The sequence below is a fragment of the Ammodytes marinus genome (assembly GCF_949987685.1).
Source record: "Ammodytes marinus genome assembly, chromosome: 6".
In the NCBI taxonomy this organism is placed as follows: Eukaryota; Metazoa; Chordata; class Actinopteri; order Uranoscopiformes; family Ammodytidae; genus Ammodytes; species Ammodytes marinus.
In genome coordinates this window covers 24,531,554-24,556,724 of record NC_137235.1, presented here as the reverse complement: position 1 = coordinate 24,556,724, position 25,171 = coordinate 24,531,554, and the positions used below count along the sequence as shown (strand labels likewise).

The window sequence follows — 25,171 nt, the reverse complement described above, 5'->3', positions numbered from 1 at the left end:
CGTTTTTTCCCCCCCACTGGTGGAATGATGTAAAAAGATGGGATGTGGATTGGTTGGTCCATCAGTCACTCCGTCTTTCAGAATTCCTGTTAACCTTTTGGACAAGAGTCAGATATCTCGACAAACAATGGCCAGATTTATGCTGTGGAGTCAAACAAGACCAACTCAATTCAACTGCCCTGCTTAAAGGTGCAGTGTGTAGAATGTATTGGCATTTTTCAGAATCTACTAAAATGGAATATAATATTTATTTGTATGTTTTAATTAGTGTATAATCGCTCGAAAATAAATGTTTTTATTTCTTTTATTTCCTCAGAATGAGCCTTTTATATCTACATAGGAGTAAGGCACCCTACACAGAGACCGTACAGTAGCACAGAATGGACATACTTAACGCCATATGCATTTTTTAGTGTGTGTCCTGGGGAAATGCACCTGTTGGTAGATAAAGAAGAAGTACCATCGAATAAATAACTAAATTGATTTTCTGCTCCTCACTTGATATTGTGGAAAGACTTGAGGCAGTGTTGGATGATGCCATCTTGAGTAACTAGTTTCTTGTCCTTGAAGGCCACTGTAGCTTCTGTATTTATTTGAAAGGGCGGGGTTATCGAGGGAGTGTTGCAATCTAGAACTTTTTATTTCTGCACCTTTAATGGAATATACGAATGTCCTTCATGTGTGTGTGAACTGATACAAATAATTCCATTTACTTAATAAACATTCATGCTGAGCCACAGCATATATAATTCATTATGTTTTCCATTCAAATACATAATTAATGTACTTTACTGGGGAAAAAGCCAGAATAAATTCATATAATTGATTTAAGTCATTTTTTAAATATCGTGGTGTGCATGCCTAAAGTGAAATATTCCTCTCAGTGTCGAGCTAATCTCTCTGTGTGTGTGTGTGTGTGTGTGTGTGTGTGTGTGTGTATGTCGACCATCAGCCATGTTTCCTTAACAAAGCTGTTAGAATGTTCACGTTTGACAGTTATTGTTAATGTCATCAAATCAAAGATGTGGAGAAAAACAAAAGTCTCTCACATCTTCATAGCATCACACACACACTGGCACACGCTCATCCCCCAGCATAGCTCCATACTGTCAGCACGTGACTGAGAGTGAGATCAAACAGGAGAGAGAGAGAGAGAGAGAGGCAGGCAGGCAGGGAGGGAGGTTGAGAGTGACAGAGAACGTGGATGAAAGTGAGTCTATGTGTGTGTGTGTGGACATGTGAGCGTCTGTGTGAGTTAGCGTTTCTGCTCAGTAGCTCACAGGGCTAAGAACTATTTATACACCCGGACTCCCATGCTCCACAAACACTCCTCTTCCCACCACCCTCATCACATTTGTTTCCATTCTTTCTCTTCTTTGCATTTTCCTATCATCATCCCTTGATCTTTTATCACATCACTCATTCGCCTCTCATTTCCGTGGTCCTAGTTAGGTATCATGCTGGCAGGGGGTGTGCTCCCATCACCTCCACAAAATGCCTGGCTCTCAGGACTTTCAACAGTACAATTGACTTGAACTGAGTGGACAGATCAGGGTCACTCCTGCTGCAAAAAAAAAAAAAAAAAAAAAAAGGAAAGAGAAGAGAAGAGAAGAGGCTGGGTTGTGTTATCTATTCTGGAGAACGCTTGTTGTCAAAATCACTTTTTGTCAAAATGTGTTAATATCTACTAGCGATATGCAACCAGTGTGTGTGCTGAGGCTCTGTAAACTGGTATGTAAACAGTAAAGCCTGGGCAGTGTATTAACACTGGATTTTTTTCAGTGCACACACAGTATAGATAGCAAATCGTGAGGAGATATTCAGGGATTTTGATAAAAAGGGGCTTTGACAAACGCATCCTCCAGAATTGCTGATTCCACCTCCAAGGGTGATTTTAAATGTTGATTTTCAGATTAAAGGAGAAGTAAGTGATATTTTTAGTTAATATACGTGTTAAATCACTCTATATTCATACAGCAATAACTAAAACAGTATGGGCAGTTCATAACACAGGTCTCCCAGTCATTCAGCTTTGCAGTAATTGCCAGATACAATGTCGAGTGTTCCGCTTGTTTTTTATCCAATCATGAAACAGATCTCAATAAAGAGGCGGGTCTCTGTGCCCGTGAACGATGACCCGCTGCTCTCCATCGCGGCATTATCTGACAAAGACGGCTGGGCATGTGGTGGTGACGTAGGGACGAGGGACTGCGGCCACTGACAGGAAGTTAGCTTAAAGGACCATATCACTTACTTCTCCTTTAAAAATGGCAAACCTTCTTTACAAGCTTCTCCTACAGGGGAACCACGGTTGGCTTGCGTGCAGTGGAAGGCATGGGCCGAAGACAGATGGATGCGTGGACTGGTTGACAGAGAGTAAAATCATTTTCCAACTCAAATGGAAATAAATAGAGGCAATGAGGGAGCTCCACATTGCGTTGTCAACCGTGGGAATTGTGATGTCATGTAATGGTGCACACACTGAGTCATAAGGCCAGGGGCAGTGGCGATGGGGGGAAGTGGGATGGACCCCTGATGTCCTTCTATAACTGGACTTTCTTTAAGTGCTTCTGCCATCAGCATTCTGTTGCTTGTGTAACAGCTTTCATAGCTCTGGGATTCCAGAGGAAACACGTGCCCACCGCGAGGGTTCCTTTCTGGCTGGGAGGGCGATGTCTTGTTCCCTCTCTTCCTCTTTTCCCCCTCTTTTTCCCCCTCGTTCTTCTCTCTCTCTCTCTCTCTCTGTCTCTCTCTCTCTCTTTCGCCTTCTTAGCAAGAAAAAGGTTTTTTTTCCTTCACAGCACTATAGCCATTAAGGCAACACTCTCAAGGTCAGCGTTACCACTGAGGACAGCAGAATGACAAAACAAAACAAAAAGCAGAGAATGAGACAGCTCATTTTAGGCGTATTATATTAGTGCATATTTCACAGAGCTCGTTAATGATTAAGCATAAATGGAGCCGGTGGGTACGGCAGGGATAAACAACATCTGGGGAGCTGAGGGAAAGAAAGGCAACACAGCCCACCTTCATGCCCATAGACAGAGACACACAATGTTCACAAACTGAGGGAAGAGCTGCCCACGCATTGGCTCACACGTGCTCTGACACGCTGGCATCGCTTGCAGAGGTGAACACTGTGGGAAACGTAAAATGGCTCAATCAAAATGAGTCATACACACGCACATACAATATGTAATAAATATGACATGAAGCTATCCTGCCAAGAATAGGGACAACATCCGTTGTTTCATTTTGCTTGAGTTATGGAAGAGTGTGATGCATTGATTAAAAAGACATACATATAACATTGTATGATGTGTGTTTTGTTTACTTTGTTTCTATTTGGGCATTAGGAATGAGTCTATGATAAAACCTACACATTGATGCACAAAAGCATGCACATATCTATAACTGTAAGGCTTGTTGTCGTATTATTATCACGAACACATTTGCATTATAATTCAGAGAGGGTGCATAGAAAGAGAAAGAGAATAAAAATGTCTGTTAGATTGTTCTGGAGAGGTAAGTGCAGGCAAACATCCCTCCATCTATCCTTCCTGCACATGTCCCCCCTTCAATGCATTATTTATTTCCTTGTCCCCTACTCAAACTGCATTTGTAATGTAAATTATTATTAGTATAGACAGCCCCGGCTATGTTCAAGGATTGTGTTTACACTAACGCACTCTGGCCATTGGTTTCTTCCAGGCATTTGAGGGGAGAACACAAATCAGAGCCGAAGAAAACCAAGTTCAAAGAGTTTTAAAGCAACTAGAGATTTGGTGTTGCTATGGAGATGAGCTTGTGTGCGTGTGTGGGTGCGCGTGTGTGGGTGGGAGCACTAAATCTTTCACTGTGGTCACAGTTTAACAGTGGCTCATGTTGGTCAACTGGAAGGCATATACATTGTTTTTCATAGAGAGGACACAAAGAGTAACTCAATGTCACAGACACATACACACACACACACACACACACACACACACACACACACACACACACACACACACACACACACACACACACACACACACACACACACACACACACACACACACACAACAATATTTGAAGATGTACAGATGCTAAATTTTATATTTCCAAAGCCATCACTTTTATGGAGGAACAAAAAACACTCTCATCATCTTTTTCTTCTTCTTCTGTGCAAACATGACGACACCCACCCCCATCTCTGAATGTAACTCCTGCTCGCATGAACATTGTTCAAACGTCACATGAGCCAGAAACCCACTGCACGTGCAGGGTGCTCGGCATCCCCAGCGAGAGAGGCGGCGCAAGAGAGTGCGCATGTTCGAGAGTAAACACAGCACACTTGGCAATCTGAAGTCCTCATTTACACAGCTTTTCACTTTGGACTAACCGACAAGGGGGGTTACTACTGGAGAAATAAAACAACACTAATTTAATCACTGGATGAGTTAAGCAACATCTAATGGGGTTAAATTGCCACTGATAGGAAAGGCTTGTTTTGGGGCATTTCAGCACTGGACAGCTCTCTCCGCGCGTCTCTCGAGCTCGCAAGTGTCTCTTTTTCTGGCATGTGTGCCGGGAAAATGACCATCGATCACAGCTGGTGGGGGGCAGGAGCAGTGTGCTGCTGTTAACTTCTGAGAGATGAGCATACCGGAGTTCCTACTGGAAATGTCCATTGTGGTGATAGCTGTCGTCTCGCTGTTGACTAACTTGTCAGTGCTGCTATGTTTCACCCAGAGCGCCGACTTGAGATCCCACGTGTCGGGCGTCTTCACCCTGAACCTCTCCTTCTCCAACATCCTCCTCACCATCATCAACATGCCCGCAACGTTCCTCGGAGTGGCCAAAGGCGCACAGCCCTTCGGGGACCCGTTCTGTCAAGGCGTGAGTTTCGCCGAGACTTTTCTCACCACTAATGCCATGTTGAGCATGGCCGCGCTGAGCATGGACAGGTGGATAGCGGTGGTGTTCCCCCTGAGTTACTCCAGCAAGATGCGCCACCGGGACGCCTTCATTATCGTAGCGTACTCCTGGATGCACGCGCTCACCTTCGCCCTGACACAGCTGCTGATGGACTGGGGAGGTTACAGCCACACTTACGCCTCGTGCACCGTTCAGCTGGACGGGGAGACGGGGCTTGGGGTGGGGGTGGGGGGGAAGCGGCTCGCCGCCTATGCGACGTTCACGGCGCTGTTCCACTGCGGCAGCTTTGCGCTCTGCCTCCTCGTGCTGTGCTTCGCCTACCTGAAAGTTCTGAGAGTGGCCCGGTCTCACTGCAAGAGGATTGACGTGATCACAATGCAGGCCCTGCTTCTGTTTGTTGATATGCACCCCAGGTAAGAGATAGCCTACAACTCGATGCTGTTGTTGAGCCCTCTACAGTTTGACTTGTTTCAATGGGGAGCTTAAAGCTATAGTGCGTAACTCTTTCAATGGCAGTTACATTCAAACCATTGCCAAATGAGTTAGGCGGCCTATCAGATCCACAAAACTCTCTCTGTATTTCTCAGTATGTCATCGTTTACAAACTGGTGTCGCCCCCCAGACACTGGCGCAGGAGCTCAGAAAAATCTGAAGAAGTGCCTGAGAAATGTTTTTGTTGCTGATTCTACTTCTAAGAAAAAAACCTGGACCTGTTGTTGTAAATACGCAGAATTCCTCATGGGGGTGACCGAAGTTACGCACTTTAGCTTTAAAATACTCAGGGCTGCACACCCTGTTCTGTAAAGCTAATTATATCAAGGATAAATATATCATCTGCCATGTCAACACACGTGAGTAAATATTTTTCTTTTCTGTCTGTTTGTCAGTGTGAAGGAAAGGTGTCTAGCTGAGCAGAAAAAGAGGGGGCGGCGCGCCACCAAGAAAATAGGCATCTTCATCGGCTCCTTCATCCTGTGCTTCTCCCCCTATGTCATAACAAGGTAACACACTGCTCAGGAGCTAACTGTCTCTCTCTCATCATAAGGGCTTGTATAACTTCCCACAACACTCATCCGGCTCTAGATGCTTTTACCGTAACGGCCCTAAAAAACGTCTCACCGCATCACTCTTGTGGTGTGTCTGATGACGAGTCAATGATACAACAATGAGTGAAAAAAACCCAATAAATAATTTAACTACAAGAGCCTTGAAATTTGACCTCAAGCTCAAGTCTCTAAGATTTGAGATGTTGTAATATTGCAAAGTACTCCTAATATTTTCGTATGTCCCAATACAAAAGAGTGCAGCAAGTGTTGAAGTTGCAGTTATTCGGATTAATTAATTGCAATTCATTGAATTGATAGACAATTGGCACTTAGCACATACATTTTTTTTTAAGTTATCAGCTAAAATGTAAAAGGCTGAATTAAAATATATATTTCGGGATTAAAGATTGCTAATGCACAAACTATGTCTATGGAAGCCCATTTAGGCCAACTACTAGTAAGTCTCTTTCCAAGTGTTTTCCCATAATAAAGAGAATACAACTGATTACATACGATTAAATACTAACTCCTTATTATGGCCTATTATCTCATAAATAAACGAATCATTTTAAAATATGAATGTAGTGTTTTTTTTGTTATTGTTAATGTGTGTTGGACAGAAATGTGCTTCCATATTCACTATGTCAGGACCAACTGAATTGACGGTCTTCTGCTTGCATCTGTCCTGCAGGTTGGTGGAGTTGTTGCCCTGTGTGCACGTTCCCCGGTACTGGGGAATCTCTGTCAAATGTCTGTCCTACGCCAAGACCTCCAGCGACCCCTTTGTCTACTGTCTGCTGAGGCAGGAGTACAGGAAGGTCCTGGTCAGCATCATCAGCCGCTTCCTGAAGAAAGACCATTACTCTCTGTCTGTCCACAGCACCAGCAGCACGCTAGACACCACAGATGACAACGGCATTGTCAGAATTACCTGAGCTCCATGTGCAAATCATTCAAATGGTTATTAATATTCAGCACCTGAATCCCTTCTGTGGGAGGGCCAGAGGTCAGGTTCTCTGAAGAGCTCTGCAGCCTTGAAGATGCAAAGGGAGTCAGTGTCTTGCTCAAGGGCACTTTAGCCCAGGGGCGGACCGCGGGTCTATTTAAGCCAGAGTGTCGTCCAGCTAGGAGAATGGAGAAGTATTTTAACGATGGATGAGACTACACTGGAGCCTGAAGTGTGCCAAAGGCCTTCATAGACTCTACAGACTGCTGTTTCCATAGGGCGGGTCAGTTTTCCTGCTGAGTAATTGCCAAGGATACACCACATGACGCCCATGACACTGTGTTTATTACTATCATTAATGTAAATGTATGTTTGAAGTAACTTTGAATTTGTTTTTGGGAAGTGGTCTTAATGTTTCAGTGGAAAAACGGGAGAAATGTTCATTCTGAAGACTGTTTTGAAGCTGATAAATGTGTGTAAATGGAAGTCATTTTGAACACAAAGACTGTACAATTATTTAAAGATGTAAAATCACAGCAAAAGCACAGATTAAATAATAAAGTCCACTGCCACAGACAGACTATGGGATATTTTATTTCTTACCCCGATTCTGTGAATATCTTCTCACGATCTGTCCATACTGTGTGTGTGTGTGTGTGTGTGTGTGTGTGTGTGTGTGTGTGTGTGTGTGTGTGTGTGTGTGTGTAGAAAAAAATCCAGTGTTAATGCACGGCATAGGTCCTGTAAATGGGCATGTTGCTTGGTGGGCCCCCTTTGTTTACATACCCTTTGCTTACATATCCATTTACAGAGCATAGGCTGTATATTAACACCATACTTTTCAGCACACACACAGTACAGACAGGTAGCGGATTAAGAGGAGATCTTAACTGATTTTGACAAAAAGTGATCTTGACAACAAGTATTCTCCTTGAATCACTGACTCCACCTTTAGTGACCTGGTGGTTACCCTTCATATTTATTATGACTCTATATGTTGTGAACCAATTCTACATTCACATTATACATCCCTGTAATAGTCTTATTAATAGATCATTACAAAAATAAAAGAGCAAGGCCATCAAGGTTGACTAAGTTTCGCAAGCTGATGATGTAGATAAATAGTATTGCATTGAAATGCATGATGATCAGGCTTAGGAGCCCTATTATGTCAAACAAACCCAAAGCTTCCTTCACTCCCACCCCCACAAGCCACGTTACCTCCTTATCGTGCTCCCACACACACACATGCACGCGCGCACACACTCACACACACACACACACACACACACACACACACACACACACACACAGTGAAATATGATCGTCGCTCGCTCGTAGCTCACAGCAGTGAGCCATAATCCTGGCGCGCCTCACGTTTTTTTATTTTTTCGGGTCAGGGATGCTCGGTGCAGACAAAAGAAGGAGGTTGCCGTGCTGCGCGGGTGGTAATTATCCTCCTGTCTGGTGAGCGGAGAAGTTTGCAGCTTCAAACACACACACACTGCCACATCACACGGCGCAGCTTACTGCACCCCAACAACATGCATTTAGGACTTTTGCTGCTGTTTCTCTCCTTGGCGAAAAGTTGTTGGTGCGCCCCGCAGCAGACATGTCATCCAGGAGACGAGCTTCTGGGTAAGGTCACTTCAACTTTAAACTAATGATTCATAGAAATATGCGTAGGCTACTGTAGGAAAGCAAAGCTACAAAGTGTGGGGGCTGACGCGTTGGAAGACGCAACTTTAACTCGTTTGAATGAGCAATTTGGAATATTTGTGACTTATACTGAACTCTTCGACGCACATTGTCAATAGCCTACAACTGATAGAGATGAGGTGCAGAACTTTGACCGTTAAACACGCACCCTAATTTAAACTAACTTTAATTTAAATGCTGTTGTGTAGCCTAATGCTGTTTTTTTTCTTGAAGTATAATTACCCTCAATCTTGAAAAGCTTTATTGCGTATGAAATACTTTCATGTTGACTTCCGTAGACAAATTCTCACCTGCAGCTTTTGAACCACTTAGCCTTTTTATAAACAGTCATAACGCGAATCCCGTGCTGTGGCTTGTCCCCTTCATTTGGAAGATGTCGCCTCCTAGCGTTTTATTTGAGACTCGCTCATCTGTTCATAACGTCTGTTGTTCGACTTGCCTTTTCTTGCAGGAAGATGCAGCAACAACGTGTTCGAAGAAAAACGTAGGTGGCTATTTCATTTCACATTGTGCACTTTAGAACCTTACAGTAAATTATATATAGGACAGTTACAGTTTTTCTCAGTTGCTTTGGTGCTTTTCTCATATCAGAACGAAAATTCTCATAACTATTAGTACAACATTTAGTCATTTGAGCACATCATAGTAGCAATTTCTCCTTCCTCTGAACAAATTGCAAATGCTTTTGGACATGTATCAGTTGCTTTCATACATTTCTCTGCTGTTTTATAACATTGTCATTTGCTTATGTCATGTCAGTCAAAATGAACTATACTTATGGATGCTGAATAGTCTTTGCCAATACAACTAATAGTCTTCATTTCATTGCTTGAGTCATTACATACAAAATTGTTGAACTAGTTATCAAATTCTGTCAAGCAAATTGTATACCTTTTCTTTATCATATACTTTTCTCGCTGCATTGCAAGGGATAATATCCGTTGTGATTTAGATGAAAATATGTGGCCAGACAGACAGGAACGTCTGGATGTGCCAGAATGATTTACCTATATATGCTCAGTTACAATATGTCCTGTTATATTGTTCACATTTGTGCACAGCTCTACCAAAAGGGTGTTTTTTTATGTTTGTTCTAAATAAGTGACTGAAGTGTATTTTTCTTTTGCACAATGCTGTAGAATTGCAAAGAGCATATACAGTAAAAATGTGAAACATACGTATTCAGTGTCTTGTACTCACTTACTCCCCTAACCACAGCAATGTGTAACTTTACTGTAGTTTTCAAATGGCTGTACAAGTAGTGTATAGTGCTGTCTTGAGCATTTTCAGGTAGTGTCACCGAGTTCTGACCTTTTTTTTGCATTGGAAAACACTGAGAGAATAAACTGTCATAATGAAAACATGACAAAGCCATTTGACTATCTTGTTCATAAACGATGTGTCAAGACTTCTCATTTTGATGACACTGGCAGTTTCATTGACATGAATACTTGCTTTTGAGGAATAGACTATCCATTTTGAGCAAGTGACGTACTTTTGCAGGTTATCCACTAGGTTTTGCAGTTTGCACTAATTGTTTTGAGAAATGCACTAACTGCTGTGCAAATGTTAATAGTGATGTGAGAAAAGCACCAAAGCGACTGAGAAAAACAGTAAGATAGGCCCATACGAAAAGGATGTGACATGACAGGTACAGGCAGTGATCTGAGACATGACCTTCAGGGCTGGATATGCAAGCTAGAAATACCAAGAGCCACTGCAAGATGCAACAGGCCTCCTCTCCTCATAACATTTTTTAAAAAAACACACTGGTGCTGTTAACACCAGGTGTTGTACCAGCCAGGTGTCATCATAGATAGATAGATAGATAGATAGATAGATAGATAGATAGATAGATAGATAGATAGATAGATAGACAGACAGACAGACAGACAGACAGACAGACAGACAGACAGACAGACAGACAGACAGACAGACAGACAGACAGACAGACAGACAGACAGACAGACAGACAGACAGATAGACAGATAGATAGATAGATAGATAGATAGATAGATAGATAGATAGATAGATAGATAGATGGATAGACTTATTTCTTCTTCATTCTTCTGTTTTTCTAAAATGACTTATGCCCATCTAAAAGATGTCAGATCTTTCAGCACAGCCCATAAAAATACAAGATGAATATGAGTCCGATGAACCTAGATCAAGTTCAGGATCAAGATTGAGAAAATCAAAACCAGTTCTAGATCAAGCAGTAAACTTGCACAAGATGTACAAAATATAATATATATATTTTTTAAAGATGTTTTTAAAGATTGTATGCTTTATTGATAGTGTAGAGACAGAGTTGAAATGGGGCAGAGAGGAGAGTGACATGCAGAGAACTACCGCGGGCTGGAATCGAACCCGGGTCCGCTGCTGGCCGAGGCCCATGGGGGGACTCCCTACCAACTGAGCTAAGGGCGCCCCCTACAAAATATGAGTTAAGAAAAAGTTTCAATTTGAAAAAAAGTTCTCAGCTGTCTCTGCCTTGTCTCTCCCACAGCTACCTGCACCGAGCTGAACCTGGGCTACTGCAATGACATGGACTACTCTAGGTGGGTCGTAGAGGTTGGTAGCCTACTAATGTGGCTGAGGCAATCAGTGCCAGGCCAGTGAAATACTTGTACCGGACACACATTTCAAACTTAGCTCTTCTTAGCTGATATGTTTAACAACTTCTGTAAAAAAGAAAATGCTGCCGTTCCAGGACCATGTACCCCAACATCCTTGGCCACCGGAGCCACATGGAGGCAGAGTCCGGGGCCGAGTACCTCCTCCTGAGTGTCATCCATGGCTTGCTAAACGGGGAGTGCTCCCCCGAGATTCGTCTGGTAGGCTGTTCTGTGATCGCCTCGCCGTGCCGGGACGACAAGATGATCAAACCCTGCCGCAGCACATGCGAGGCCCTGAGGAAGGACTGCAGCCACGCCTTTGAATCCATCGAAATGGCCTGGCCCTACTTCCTGGATTGTGACCGCTTCTTCGCCAGCGACCGCGAGGGCTGCTATGACCCGCTGGCGGCGCTGAGAGGTAACGGTCACACTGTTGTGGTGTACTGTTTTTAAAAAGTGGAGTCGGCAGTTTCTGGAGAAGGCTTGTCCATCAAAATCACTTTTTTGTTTAAAAATCAGTGAATATCTCCTCACGATCCGCTACCTGTCCGCAGCTGTTTGTGAGCTGAAACAAAAATCCAGTGTTAATAAACAGGCTAGGCTCTGTAAACGGACGTGTTATAGCTACGGTGGGCCCCGATTGTTTACATACCCTTTGTTTATGTACCAGTTTACAGAGCCTAGGCTGTATATATTAGCACTGGAGCACACACACACACAAAGTAACATCAGGTATCAGGTGAGGAGATATTCACTGATTTTGACTCCACCTCTAAACCAATGCATACCTACTGCTCCATGAAACCGACTTATTATCTTTCTCGTTCCATAAATCTGGGTATCCCGCCTCCAGCCAGGCAGGAGCTGGAGAGGGCCACACCTGAAGAACCCAGCACCATCATCCAGTTCACCTACTACTCCAACGCCCAGATGTACAGCTTGCTGAAGAGAACGGCAGCCAAGTGCTCCCACATCTCCCACGTCTACAGCATCGGACGCAGCTCAGAAGGCAGGGATCTACTGGCCATCGAGTTCAGCAAAAACCCAGGACAGCACGATCTTTGTGAGTATAAGGGAAAACACCTGTGTGGTATTGTGATAACCTCTTCCTTATTGTAAAGTAAGTCCAGTGTAATACAATGTCCACTTATCTCTTCTTCATGATCTGCTAACCTAGATTTAGTAAAGAAGAGCTTAAAAAACTGCATTAACTGATTTTTGGCCACTTGAAGGCAGTGTAAGCTATAGCTATAAACACAACATTGAGATACCAGCTTCTAATGTTCAAATATTTTTACATCCAGGAGATACTGACCGAGCAACATTAACATTCATTAGTTTTCCTGATGCATGTTTCTGGAGATCTGGCATAGGGCCTTTATAATGTATTGTTACTACTGGCAGCAACTTTTCGCCAGATATTTCCCTCTGGAGTATATACAGAAACAAAGAACAATAAATAAATAAATAAAATTAATATTCATCTGGGGGACACAAACACAACTCCAAATGCAGGTTAACGTTGCTACATGTCTGCTAGATGTGTGAATAGGGCAACAACTTTTCCTAGGAGATAAAATGAGTAGAATTTGTTAACAGCTTGTTCTGCTACAAAAAAATGCCCACATGGAAAAAATAAAAATAAAAATACTAATGCCGCGTTAACCATGTTTGCTTGTGTCTGTAAAACTGTTAGTGGAGCCAGAGATCAAGCTAGTGGGGAACATGCACGGCAATGAGGTGCTGGGCCGCCAGCTGCTCATCTACCTGGCCCAGTACCTGTGTTCAGAGTACAACCTGGGGAACCAACGGATTCAGGCCATCGTCAACACCACCCGCGTCCACATCCTGGCCTCCATGAATCCAGACGGCTATGAGTTGGCCGCCTCAGAGGTAGAGGATAACAATGACCCGGAGCTCAGCAACCAGGAAGTAAATATGGTTAACATATAGGAAAAAGACAAAGCGCCTAGTATCCGTTCTCAACCCCACTGTCTGTGTCCCCGGTCTGTTGTGTGGAGGTGGAGGAATGAGGTACTCTGCTGAGGGGGAGTATTGAGCATTGCAAAGTTTATTTTTTATTTTTTTTACAATGTTGTTTGTGGGTTGTGAAATGGGTCACCATGGAGCAACGCGATGACAATGTTGTAAGTTAACTGTGTGGTGGACTGTGTTAACTGTGGACAACACACAGGCTGTCCATTGAATGCTGTAGGATAAAGAAAAAGCCTTTGCTCTGCTCTAAGATCACACTTAATTTACTTAGTCTATTCGAGGGTAATTTAATATTTTTTTTTTAGTATTAAAGGTGGAGTCAGCAATGCTGGAGAATGCTTGTTGTCCAGATCACTTTTTGTCTATTTTGACAAAAGTAGTAGAAAACTTTATTGTCCCCGTGGGGCAGTTGGGTTTGCGGCACAGTCACACTTCATGACATAACATCAGACAAATGACACAAACAGATAGTCCATACATCAGACACTGACAGACATAACATGAAGAACATACATTACACACTACAATGCACTATACACCTTTGGACATGACCAGGCCAGCTGGACATAGCTTATTTTGACTGATTTAAGGCTTTTATGGCTTGTGGTTTCTGATTGTCTTTTTCTGTGACTCGGTGGCATTTCCAAACCAGCAGACAATACAGAAGGTTAAAACACTTTCAATGAATGCAGTATAAAACATTTGGAGCATTTTGTTATTGACATTAAAAACAAGCATTTTCTTTAGAAAGTACATCCTTTGCTGTGTCTTAGTGTGCAAAAGATCAGTCCATGAGTCCCATTTAAGCTTGTTGTCCAGTACAATGCCAAGGTATTTGTAGTTTGTAACAACCTGAATAGTCTCCCCATTGATAAAAGTGTCAGTGGATTGTTGTGACTTTCTAAAATCTATGGACATTGCTTTGGTCTTTTTAGTGTTTAAAATTAAAAAGGTGATTTTTTCAACAAGCCTTCTCCAGAATCGCTGTCTCCACCTTTAAAGAACATAATCTACTCAAGAGGACAAGCAGTAATGTCTAGGGTTATATTTATATATTATATTTTTGGAATCTGCTGGTAGATCTATAGGGTTATATCATGTAATTAGAGTACTCAAGCCTTCTACTCTATTTTCTACTAACAAGCGTATTCTACTAATCCATTTACTAATCATCACTTCATGAGTTAGTTTAGCAATTGTAGATGTCCCTCTGCTATGTTGATTCTACTCTACATTATTATGTAGCAGGATGTGTATACGACTGAGAGCAATTTTCTGCAGACAGAGTGGGACTTCTACAATGGCGTCTCTTGAGCCTTCTAATGCTCTGTGTAACAATACTGTGTGTTGTGTTTTTAATAACTTATGTCTCTGGCTATGTCGCTGTGCCTCCGACAAGCTCTGCATGCATATACTGTATACTCACACTATGAAGATCATTTATAACCATGCATGTGATGTGCAATCCAAAATGTATGAAGCCTATAAGACTTGTGGTAGGCATTCTATAACACACTGTATGCATGTGTTAAGATGTTTACGGGCATAAGCAACGGCATGCACTAATTTGAATGTTACGATTACAGATTACAATTTTACCATTTGACATTTATGCACCGGTGTTGGCTATTCACAACACATACATGGCAGACAAACATTAATGAATGTGTGCATCATATTGAGCCTTTTACTTATAAGATCACATTTCAAATGTATGCATTTTTTTTCTCTTTCTAATCTACATACAGTATACTGTATATTGCATGCACTGTATTTTTTCCAATTGTACTTAGTGTGTTTAATATTAAATTGAAACCTCAACATTTTTACCATATTTGTCATGTATATGGCAACATATGCGTTTATATTAAATGATATGCATACTAATTTACATCATTCAAAAAAAATATCCCTTTATGATTGTTTGGATGGATAAATTATAGGTGCAATTTATTTTCTGCTCACCTCTAAGGTAAATGACTAATGGTTTCCTGGTCATTTGATTTGCTACCTTTTCTCATGACGGATATGTGGTCTTGTCTACATGTTAACAACAGAATTAACAAAGATAGTCTAATATGTACTTTCTTATAATTACTCTAATGTCCATATCATTTGCTCTATATTTTCCTGACATAATCACTGCTCCTGCTATTGTCTAAACATCATCTTTAACATCTCTTTTTATCAGTCCAGAATATTTAATGTAACATTTTTTAACACTCTTTAATGCTCTCTGCTGTTTGAACCTAAATGTTTCAGGGCCACTTGTTGAATGGTTGGACCAATGGACGGACTAACGCTCAGAATATTGACCTCAACCGTAATTTCCCGGACCTCACCTCCATGTTCTACCGGAACCGCCGCAGCAGGCACTACCGCATTGACCACATCCCCATCCCCGACTCCTACTGGTTTACGAAGGTAAAGGGGATAGCTTTTCTATTATAATCAGATCTATGGAAAAGTGTCATGGTAAGATGCTGTGTTTAAGCCTGAATACCATATCAATCCAATCTTGCCTTTGGCCTGTAGGTGGCACCAGAGACCTACGCAGTGATGAAGTGGATCCGCTCGTTGCCATTCGTCCAGTCTGCCAGTCTCCATGGAGGGGAGCTGGTGGTGTCCTATCCCTTTGACTTCTCTAGACATCCGCATGAGGAGCGCATGTTCTCACCCACTCCAGATGAGCAGGTAGGGAGGGAGGGAGGGAGGATAGATGGATGTCTCATCGAAGGTGCATAAAAAGGTTGGGGTTGACAGTGCTGCTGGATTGGCATATTCCCCGTCAGCCGACGCTTATCTTTTTTTCTTCATCTTTAAATAATATTTTTAAGTTGTTAACTTGTAATGCAGTATCGTCACTTAGTTTATTTATTGCAAATGTTATTGGTTTTCCATCAAACCATTGTCTACAGCACATGTTGAACCGTATACACTTACCATGATCATCTCCCAACACTCAGGCCTTGAAGCAGCTGGCTCGTACCTACGCAGACGCCCATGCAACCATGGCAAACAATGACACTGAGAGGTGTGGAGCCTCCTTTTACCGAACCAGGGGCATCATCAATGGGGCAACGTGGTACAGCTTTGCTGGTGGTGAGACACAACATATTTTGAATCACAGAGAGAACCATTCATGCATTGTATTGGATCCCTCTCACATTGCACATATCTTGCTTGCAGGTATGTCGGACTTCAACTACTTGCACACCAATTGTCTGGAGATCACTGTGGAGCTCGGCTGTGACAAGTTCCCCTCAGTGGCTGATCTTTACCCGGAATGGAAAAGGAATAAGGAAGCTCTGCTCAGTTTCCTGGAGTCTGTACGTGTTAGAAAGGCTTGTTAACTTGAGAAAGTGATAGTGGAAGGATGAATAATTGAGAATGATCATTTTAAATAATTGCCACTTGCCAAGTCAAATTTGCTGGTTAGAACACACAGACAAGAAAGGACAGAAATAGTTAACAACATATAATATGTGTGTCCCCATAAGCATAGGGACTATACATGCATGTAGGTGACATAAGCACTTGAGCCAGAACAGACGTAAAAGTCAGTAAAGTATGTAAATGATATGGATTTTCATTGTGCTTCCTGTCGCTCAACAGGTCCATCGCGGGATAAAGGGAATAGTAAAGGACGTTGATGGAAATGGGATAAAAGGTGCAACTATCTCTGTCAGGGGCATTAGGAAAGATGTCACCACAGGTAAACACAATCTCACATGGTTACACATTGTTCAATGGTTGAAACTTCTGTGTTCATTTTGTAGCTGTTTATCCTTCAGAAAGTCGGCGTCATGATGTAAGCGTGAGCCATATTTTTTCAAGGTTAAATCATGGATTCTAAACATTTCTGGCTATGAAAACAGCGTGGCTCTCAGAATGGCAAAGTTGGATCAGCTGGTCCTTCACTGCAACAGTCATGAAATATATGAACACGTTTAGGATAGATCGCCATGAAAACATTCATTATGAACAGATATTCAAGTTCCCCAGATGATGACTATAAAAGACTTTGGCAATCCCTTGAATTCTTACCATGAGTTTGAAATTTGTGGTTTTGATTGAAATGTCTCAGCAGCTGGACTGTCATGACATTTAGTCTACTGATATTATTGTCCTCCCCAGGATGAATTGGAACAACTTTAGTGATTCTTTTATTTTCCCACTAGCGCCATCATCGGATAAAAAATTCATCATGCCAAATACTCACATGTCCAAATATCTGCAAAACTCATGACCTTCTCATCAGGCCTCGGCTGTACTTTGTGTTTAGTTATTGCAGTTGCAGTTGCTAACACACTAAAGTAAGATGTTGTACATGGTAAACATTGTATCAGCTTAACTTAGCATGCTAACATTTGCATTTAGGTCAAAGCCTGCTGTGGCTAGACCTATGTAAATGTGCATTTCCCCTCTTTGTCTATCACACTTATTCCTTTTACTAAGCTCATCTTTCACTACCTATCTTCTTTCCTTTAGATCATCCCACGAAACCTAACCCTATGTATTTCCTCGTTCTCTTTCTACTCTTGCCTCTATTTCACTTTTTTTTTTACAGCTGAAGACGGAGACTACTGGCGGCTGCTCAACCCCGGGACTCACATTATCACGGCCACAGCCAAGGGTTTCTCCAGGGTCACTAAGAGGGTTCACCTGCCTCACCACATGACCAAGGCTGGACTGGTCGACTTTGTCTTGGAGAAGGTTGGATCTTTGTCCGTATTATCTTGTCATCCTGTGCAAGGCTATTCTCATCTTTTTTTACTGTGTTACTCTATAACCATGGAAAAGTTTTACATTTGTGTTTAAAGAAATCCTGATCTAATACAAGGAGAAGAGATGTATTGTAGCACAAATAGCTATTAGCCTATGTCCATCTACAGGGTGAAGTTGGCGATTCTGGAGAATGCTTGTTGTCAAAATAATTATTTGTCAAAATCAGTGAATGTCTCCTCACAATACAGTACGCTACATCTCCGTACTGTGTGTCTGCTGAGAAAAAACCCAGTGTTGCGACACAGCCTAAGCTCTGTAATGGGCATGTTTCTAGCAACGGTGGGCCCCCTTTCTTTACATGCCCTATGTTTACATACCACTTAACTTAGCCTACGCTGTGTACTATTTACACAAGATTTTTTTTCAGCGCACACACAGTATGGACAGGTAGCGGATCGCAAGGAGGATTCACTGATTTTGAGAAAACAAGCTTTCTCCAGAATCGCTGACTCCACCTTTAATGGTCTTCAATGAAAAGGCACATTGTTCAAAGACAGAGCTTCTTGTAGAGATGATCATTCCTTATACCAGCTCTCCATCATCACCATTTCCCTTTGTCCTGCATCCAGGAAGTGGTTGAGCCCGATTTCGACGACCACCTCTTCCCCACAGTGGACACGTGGGATCGATTTGACCCCTACAACCAGTTTGAGCGCTACGGAGAACCAGACGTGCGCGAGGGAGGGGTAGAGCGACAAGAGAAACCATGGTGGTGGACCTACTTCTCCCAGTCCGGCTTCTCTCCTCCACAATGGCTGCTGAGAAATGTCTAGAAGTGATACAGGACAAACAAAGACCCCCATGCATACCACTGAGAGACCGGTGATGGACTGTACCCACATTCAGTCGCCATTGCTGCTCTCAGAAGCGTCTACGTAGCAGGAGCCGAGGCACTGAAATCAGCAGTAGCCTACCTAATTAGGTTTCAGTGCTCCCTGGAAGGATGTAAAAACACCTTTTTTTTAACCCCTACCAGGCCACAAATTTAAATCCAGCCCGTAAGCAGAGGTTTTGGCCAATATTGCTTTGTAGCTGCATTCCATGTCTTTTAAGTGAAAAAGAAAAGTGAATCCTACAGGAAGTAAATGAGTTTACGGATGCCTCAATCGTCCACCTTTTCAGAGATGTACACAGTCAAAAACAATGGCATTAACGTATTTGAATGTTAGGTGCAAACATTTTACAATTTCACATGTGATGGCAGCTGCATAAAAGTTTTTGGGCACATTCTGTAATAATTGAGTTGGGTAGAAATTTCATGCAGGGTGGACTTCATCATGCGATTTCACTTTCTGTTTATACCACGTTGTATGCATTGTACAAGGCATAGCCTAAATTCTACAATAAAAAAATGCAGCATTAATTAAGCTTGGATTAGCAGCATTATTCTGCCAATTGTGAAATGTAGAAATTCTTGCTTTGTTTTCACAAGCTTGAGAAATAAATATTTAATATTTGTGGCATATCTTCTTTTGTTTTTGTATTTAATTAAAATTATTAAGTAATTTAAAAAAAACTTTGGTTAGAAATGAAGGTTGTAGGCTAAAGCAACAGGGCCTTCTTTAAAATCTATCTCCAGATGATGTTGTAGCTTTCGATCACCAGAGGGCGCCACAGAACAGGTAATGACAAACAGTAGTGACTCGTTTTTTAATTAGTAACGGATGGGACAAGAGGGTTTGTATTCTTCATTCATTTATAAATATACATGCACGTTTCTCAAGCACATTCAGACACACGCCATTAAGAATAGGTTTGGTTTCTAGATTGTACAGTCTGTTCAGCATGTATGGCCTCTTTAGCGAAAAGTACTTCTCAGGAGTCTTGAAAAAAGAAGATTATACTGTACGTAAGGGCGTATCTGTTTTTTGGTACTGCACTTACGAAGTCATCTTGCGGATGTGCACATTCTTTCTTTTTAAATTAGGCCTAGGCTAATTACCGGGCGCGTGCTGTAGCCTATCCTTGCGCCACACAGGTGCGTTTGCTCTGTTGTAATATCACCGGTTTCTTCGAGTTGTCCGTGGAGTTGTTGTGCAGTCTGGCAAACGTTTTTGGAATAAAATTAATGTTACTAGTTAGCCGGAACATTTCACCCAGCTTTACCAACCGAGAAGGTTTAGGCAGGCTGACTGTAGCTTATGCTAGGCTACTTAATTTAGTTTTCGTGAGAAAAAGCGTCGCGCGACATGCTAGGCCTCTGCTTGACAGAGGCTACAACTTCACACACTACTTTCCATCAGAACTTGAAGTCTCAGGTAGGCTCCTTAGTAGGCCTATTTTTATTAAGAACAGTCAGTATCTTTCTTCCTCCTACGTAGGCTATGTTTTCACCTGTCACTCGGGTGTGTAAAAGCAGTCCCTGAATATTCTACCTGGCCAGCATGAAAAGCAGCAGGACACTGGGCCCCCTGCAGACCTCCTGTAGGCTACACTATACTTTCTGTTCACTATGTCTGGAGCTGCCAATTTGCCAGTCAATTATTTAATGAAGGGTTAGCCGGCTTTCCACCTCTTAAACATCTCCAATTTCATTTTTCAGGTTTATTACAAACGAGTAGTAGCATTTATGGGTGAATAAATTGTGAGTTTGTCATACTAGTTTAAGCTCAGGCCTCATTCTTATTTAGGCGTACCAGTAAAACGAGTCAGTATGCCCGGGCTGTGTAGCTTGCACAGCTAAATGGAACACTGCCTTTGTTAGTGTTAATAGGCACATCTGTGTATGCTGTAAGGAAAGGTAATGAGGGAATGTTCAACAAATTCTCACCAAAATCACTTTCCACAAATGTTACAAGACTAGTGTTATTAAATATGGCCCCACACCTTTTAATGCTTTTGTTCCCCTTAGTTTTTGGATGGCCTTATATTTTGGGTGAGGTTAGTTTTCTGTTTGAGTGCAGGGTGGCATTAGTTAAATGTACTGACGAAAAAATCATTATCTACCTTGAGATTAGGCTGAACAGGCAGCTATAATAGTATGCAGAATCAAACCAACATTTTTAAAGGCATCTTTGAGGTGACAAATGTATGGTTTGTTCAATTGTCCTGTGTATACACTGCAGATACAGTTACAAAGTGTATCAAACATGAAAAACACATCCCCCATGCTTCTTGCCATTATATTTGTAATTGTCACACGAACAAAACAGCTCTATTCCACATAAGAATAACTTTTTTCAATAGGGATGTTCAGCAAGATCTATTCATCCAAATCTCAAAATCATATTTTCTGCCCTTACCGTGTTGCATGCATGCACGTCTGCATTTTTAGATACAGATACTGATTCTTTTCATATTTTAGGTGAAGAGAACATTTTAATCCCCATTCCTAGCAATGGTTTAAGAGATTAAAGGTTAAGTGAGCTATATATTTAGGTTAATATACGTATTAAATTGCTCTATATTCATACAGTGATCACTTATATAGTGTGCGCGTTTCATACCTCCGATCTCTCAGTCACCCGCTCTGCATGTAATCGTCAAATTAAATTGTTCGGGGATCCCGAAAGTCAGAAGAAAGAACGCTAAAAACCGGCACCCGTCTCACTGCCGGTGCACCCGCAGAGCGACAGACGAATGTTTATGCGCCTACAATGGCGGAGCAGGTAAAAATCCTTCCCAATGTTTTGATGGTTTTTATCATGTTTTATCACACTTATGGATCTAAGATGATGCTAGATAACTTGCTGCCTGAAGACCGCAGTGCGTTAATGTGGTGACGTAGGGACGAGCGAGGGGACTGCAGTAACTGACAGGAAGTTAGCTAAAAGAACTATTCCCCTTACAGCACCTTTAACTGAGCAGCCTCTTTTCACATTATCACTGTCGAAACTAACTTCCAGAGGCAGATTCTGGCGGACTGAATATGCATAACACAATACATAGGCACCCTTTTTTATAGATTTTAAATAGACACAATTATTTAAAGGGACCTTGCATAGCATTTTGCACCGTGACTGCAAATAGCACGCTGATAATGACATACATACATCGGTAATCCACGGTTGTACTATTGTCTGTAGTGTCTTTTTATTTAGGGCTGCCCACCATAATCCATGTGCACCACCTGTATCCTCCTCCAGCTTACCCGCTTGTCACAGCTGGAGCAGAGAATGCACCAGCAGTCTTTATCAATAATATCTGTGCTGTGGGGCACAGGATTGCGTGCAACCTCTCCTAACCAAAAGTCCATCTGCTAGCTCTTTCTAAAGCACACTGACCTGTGTTTGAACTAATGTGTACTAAGCCGGAGCATGATTCACATCCATAATATTCTCCTATCCCATAATTAGCTGCACTGTACTGAGCCCAAGTATAGTCTGTATTATTATAATTTTATTATTATTAATTATTATTAATTATTATTATTATTATTGTTATTATTATTATTATTATTATTATTATTATTATTATTATTATTATTATTATTATTATTATTATTAATAATAATATAATTATTAATATATTATATTACATGCTGTTAACAAGGTGGCAGAAGTAGTTTTTGACCTTGCAGGTTATTCTTAATGCTCCCACCAGATTTTATTATGGTGTTAAACTTAATGCAGTATGCAGTAGGTGGAGAATCATCCTCATTTTAAAACCATTAATCGGGGGACTCAATTGAATCCAACATAAATAACATGGGCCACACCAATTTCATTAGTGTTAATAAAAGTCATGTTGGTGTTCCTAATGTTCCGTATATCCCACAAAGCAGGATGTAAACCATAGAAGTTGTACATTGAAATGTTAACCATTTAAGCCACAAAATGAGTGCCAGACATTGAGGTCTTTGCCTTTTTTAACCTTAATGCTTTGGGAAAGAATGCTGAAAGTATTTAGAGTTAAGAGTGGCTCACCTTATCTTCTGCTAAATCACTTGATAAAAACTCAACAAACCTTCCTTTAACCTCGTTACTCTTTGTTATAGGGAGTCGAAGTCTGGATTCACACATGCAGAACATGCATTATGGATCTGCTTGAATACTACTGGTTCACCTTTATTGACTTCTGAACAAGGTATGACACTAACCACAGTGATTATTAGCACACAGCTTTTCTGTTTGTATCACACTCTTTGCTAGTATTGCCTTTTGTGCAACTGCTTTCTTTTTCTAAATCTCTATTATGTAATTAGGCCTATATACAGTATCTTACGTATTTAGCCTACTGAAGCAAGTCACACAACACATTCATTGTGTTAAGTAACAATATCTATTCATTAATGTGTGGCTGCTCCATCTCAGCAAGGTCAGGTAAGTTTCACTTTCATTGTAGCTCTGTGTCAAGCTGATGGGCTTGCTTGACACACATCTGTTGTTAATATTATATTGACTTTAGGCAGCAGGAGTCTGTCTAAAGTCAGATGATCACTCTAAGTCAAATAGCAGAATCATAAAATAAAGCTCTGTCTGCCTCCCTCTGTCTGCCTGTATTTCTCTCTTTCTCTCTCCGCTGCTCACTTAGTCACTCCAACAGCATCAGCAATAAAAAAAAGTCCCAATGGCATCGGCTAAAGATAATCTACTGCCCATAGTGCCATCAATTGTCAATATATGATTCCATCGCCCGTCGGCACAACCCTACTATGTTATCACACATATCACAATGCATTGTTTTGTTTTGTATGGTCTCTGTAATGACATTGTTAATACCAGTTGTAAAACAGACAGTAGCAACTTCATGTCCATGCAGTACAAACTAAAATATGCTTTATTATTCATGTTGCTGTCCAGTTAGCATTTGTTGTCACTCTGAAATTATAGTTGTATAACAGAAGGTAAAGTGAAAGCCTTTATTCCTAATTTTCTGGTAAACAGAATAACATTGTTCTTCCAATAACATACTGTAATTTGGGTGAATGGTCTCTCTTGAATTCACAGTTCGATCGGGTAGGGTTATTCTGTCTGTGTCTACACAACTGGTCTCCCATAAAAACAATCAAACCTCATCTTAAAGGTCACATATTATGCTAAATGCACTTTTTAAATGTGTTCTAACATATCCATGGGGCCACGGTGTGCCTAGAGACTGCCAAAATATAAAAAAAAAAACAATCTCTCCTTTTCTCACTCTCCCCCTCTCTGAAACCCCCACCCCTCCCCCCCAATATACTCCGTTCATAATTCTCGCGGTTTATGACGTCATAAACTGCACAGCCACATCCCCATATTTTCTAAATATGTCCATGCTTCCGATGCTTCCCCCCCACATTAGTAACCAGAAATTTCCACCGTGCAATAGTCTATGATAACCCCACCCCCCCCCCCCCCCATTTCTTATTGGTCCACGGCCCGAGATCCCGTGCCCGAGATCCCATGAGATCTTGTGGAAAATTTTCCGACCGACAGCCATGTTGCTTTCCCCGCTAAGCGACAAGATGCCCATAGCCTACAGCCTGAATGTTAAATACACCAACAGAATGCTTTTGCTCATACTCCACTAATTTATCTTAGCCACAGCAGTCTATGCCTCGTTTTTAATAACACAACGGATAGGAAGCTACTTGTGGGTTTTTGCAAACAGTGAAACTGAAAGAAATGTTTTTATTGGTATTTTTGCCTGACTGGTGTATAGCTATTTAGCTCTGGGACAAGCATTCAGCTTTTGCTCATAAAAACATAATTCTTTTACCCACACTAGTCTGGAAATGCCTCGTTTTTTTATCAAGACAAAGGATTGTAACTTAATAGTGTGGAAGTCAATTTTGAAAATATTTTTTTCACCGATTTGTGTGGTATTTTTAGTCGTTAGCTCACGGGCTAGCTTCGAGACAAGCAATGATATTTTGGTCATAAAAACATAATTCTTTTACCCACACTAGTCTGGAAATGCCTCGTTTTTATCAGGACAAAGGATTGTAACTTAATAGTGTGAAAGTCAATTTTGAAAATATTTTTTTCACTGATTTGTGTGGTACTTTTAGTTTATTTTATCGTCTGAGTCTTATTTTTAGCGTTAGCGGCCATGTAGCTTCTATTGTAGCACCAAGTTTTGCTCATAACACGCTGTTTATACTCCCCACAGCAGTCTGAAAATGACTCGTTTTTAGAAATCAAACTTTGAAGCTACTGTTTTCACTGGTTTTAATCATGTCATCATGTCAGGTCATGTCAAACTGTTCTCTTAGCTTA

At 41.5% G+C, this 25,171-nt stretch overlaps 2 protein-coding genes across 4 annotated transcripts; both read left to right on the top strand.

Moving 5' to 3' along the window:
• Positions 1-4,638: 4,638 nt before the first annotated feature.
• Positions 4,639-6,901, top strand: LOC307252488 (G-protein coupled receptor 26-like; the record flags this gene model as incomplete). Its single annotated transcript, XM_080030162.1, has 3 exons — positions 4,639-5,333; positions 5,808-5,921; positions 6,658-6,901. 3 exons carry the CDS (start codon positions 4,639-4,641, stop codon positions 6,899-6,901), a joined length of 1,053 nt encoding a protein of 350 aa, XP_079886288.1.
• Positions 6,902-8,278: 1,377 nt separating this feature from the next.
• On the top strand, positions 8,279-19,446 carry cpz (carboxypeptidase Z). 3 transcript variants are annotated; one of them, XM_080028730.1, is made up of 14 exons: positions 8,279-8,379; positions 8,501-8,550; positions 9,083-9,115; positions 11,141-11,192; positions 11,345-11,667; positions 12,103-12,312; positions 12,946-13,142; positions 15,507-15,668; positions 15,780-15,938; positions 16,211-16,346; positions 16,434-16,573; positions 16,860-16,959; positions 17,815-17,960; positions 18,602-19,446. In XM_080028730.1, the coding sequence occupies exons 1-14, from the start codon at positions 8,315-8,317 to the stop codon at positions 18,803-18,805; spliced, it is 1,977 nt and encodes a 658-aa protein (XP_079884856.1). In that variant the 5' UTR covers positions 8,279-8,314; the 3' UTR covers positions 18,806-19,446. The 3 variants fall into 3 exon arrangements, with proteins under 3 accessions (XP_079884856.1, XP_079884855.1, XP_079884857.1); XM_080028729.1 differs by having other exon boundaries at positions 12,946-13,181; XM_080028731.1 differs by lacking the exons at positions 8,279-8,379; positions 8,501-8,550 and having other exon boundaries at positions 9,086-9,115; positions 11,141-11,205; positions 12,946-13,181; positions 18,602-19,445.
• Positions 19,447-25,171: the final 5,725 nt, after the last annotated feature.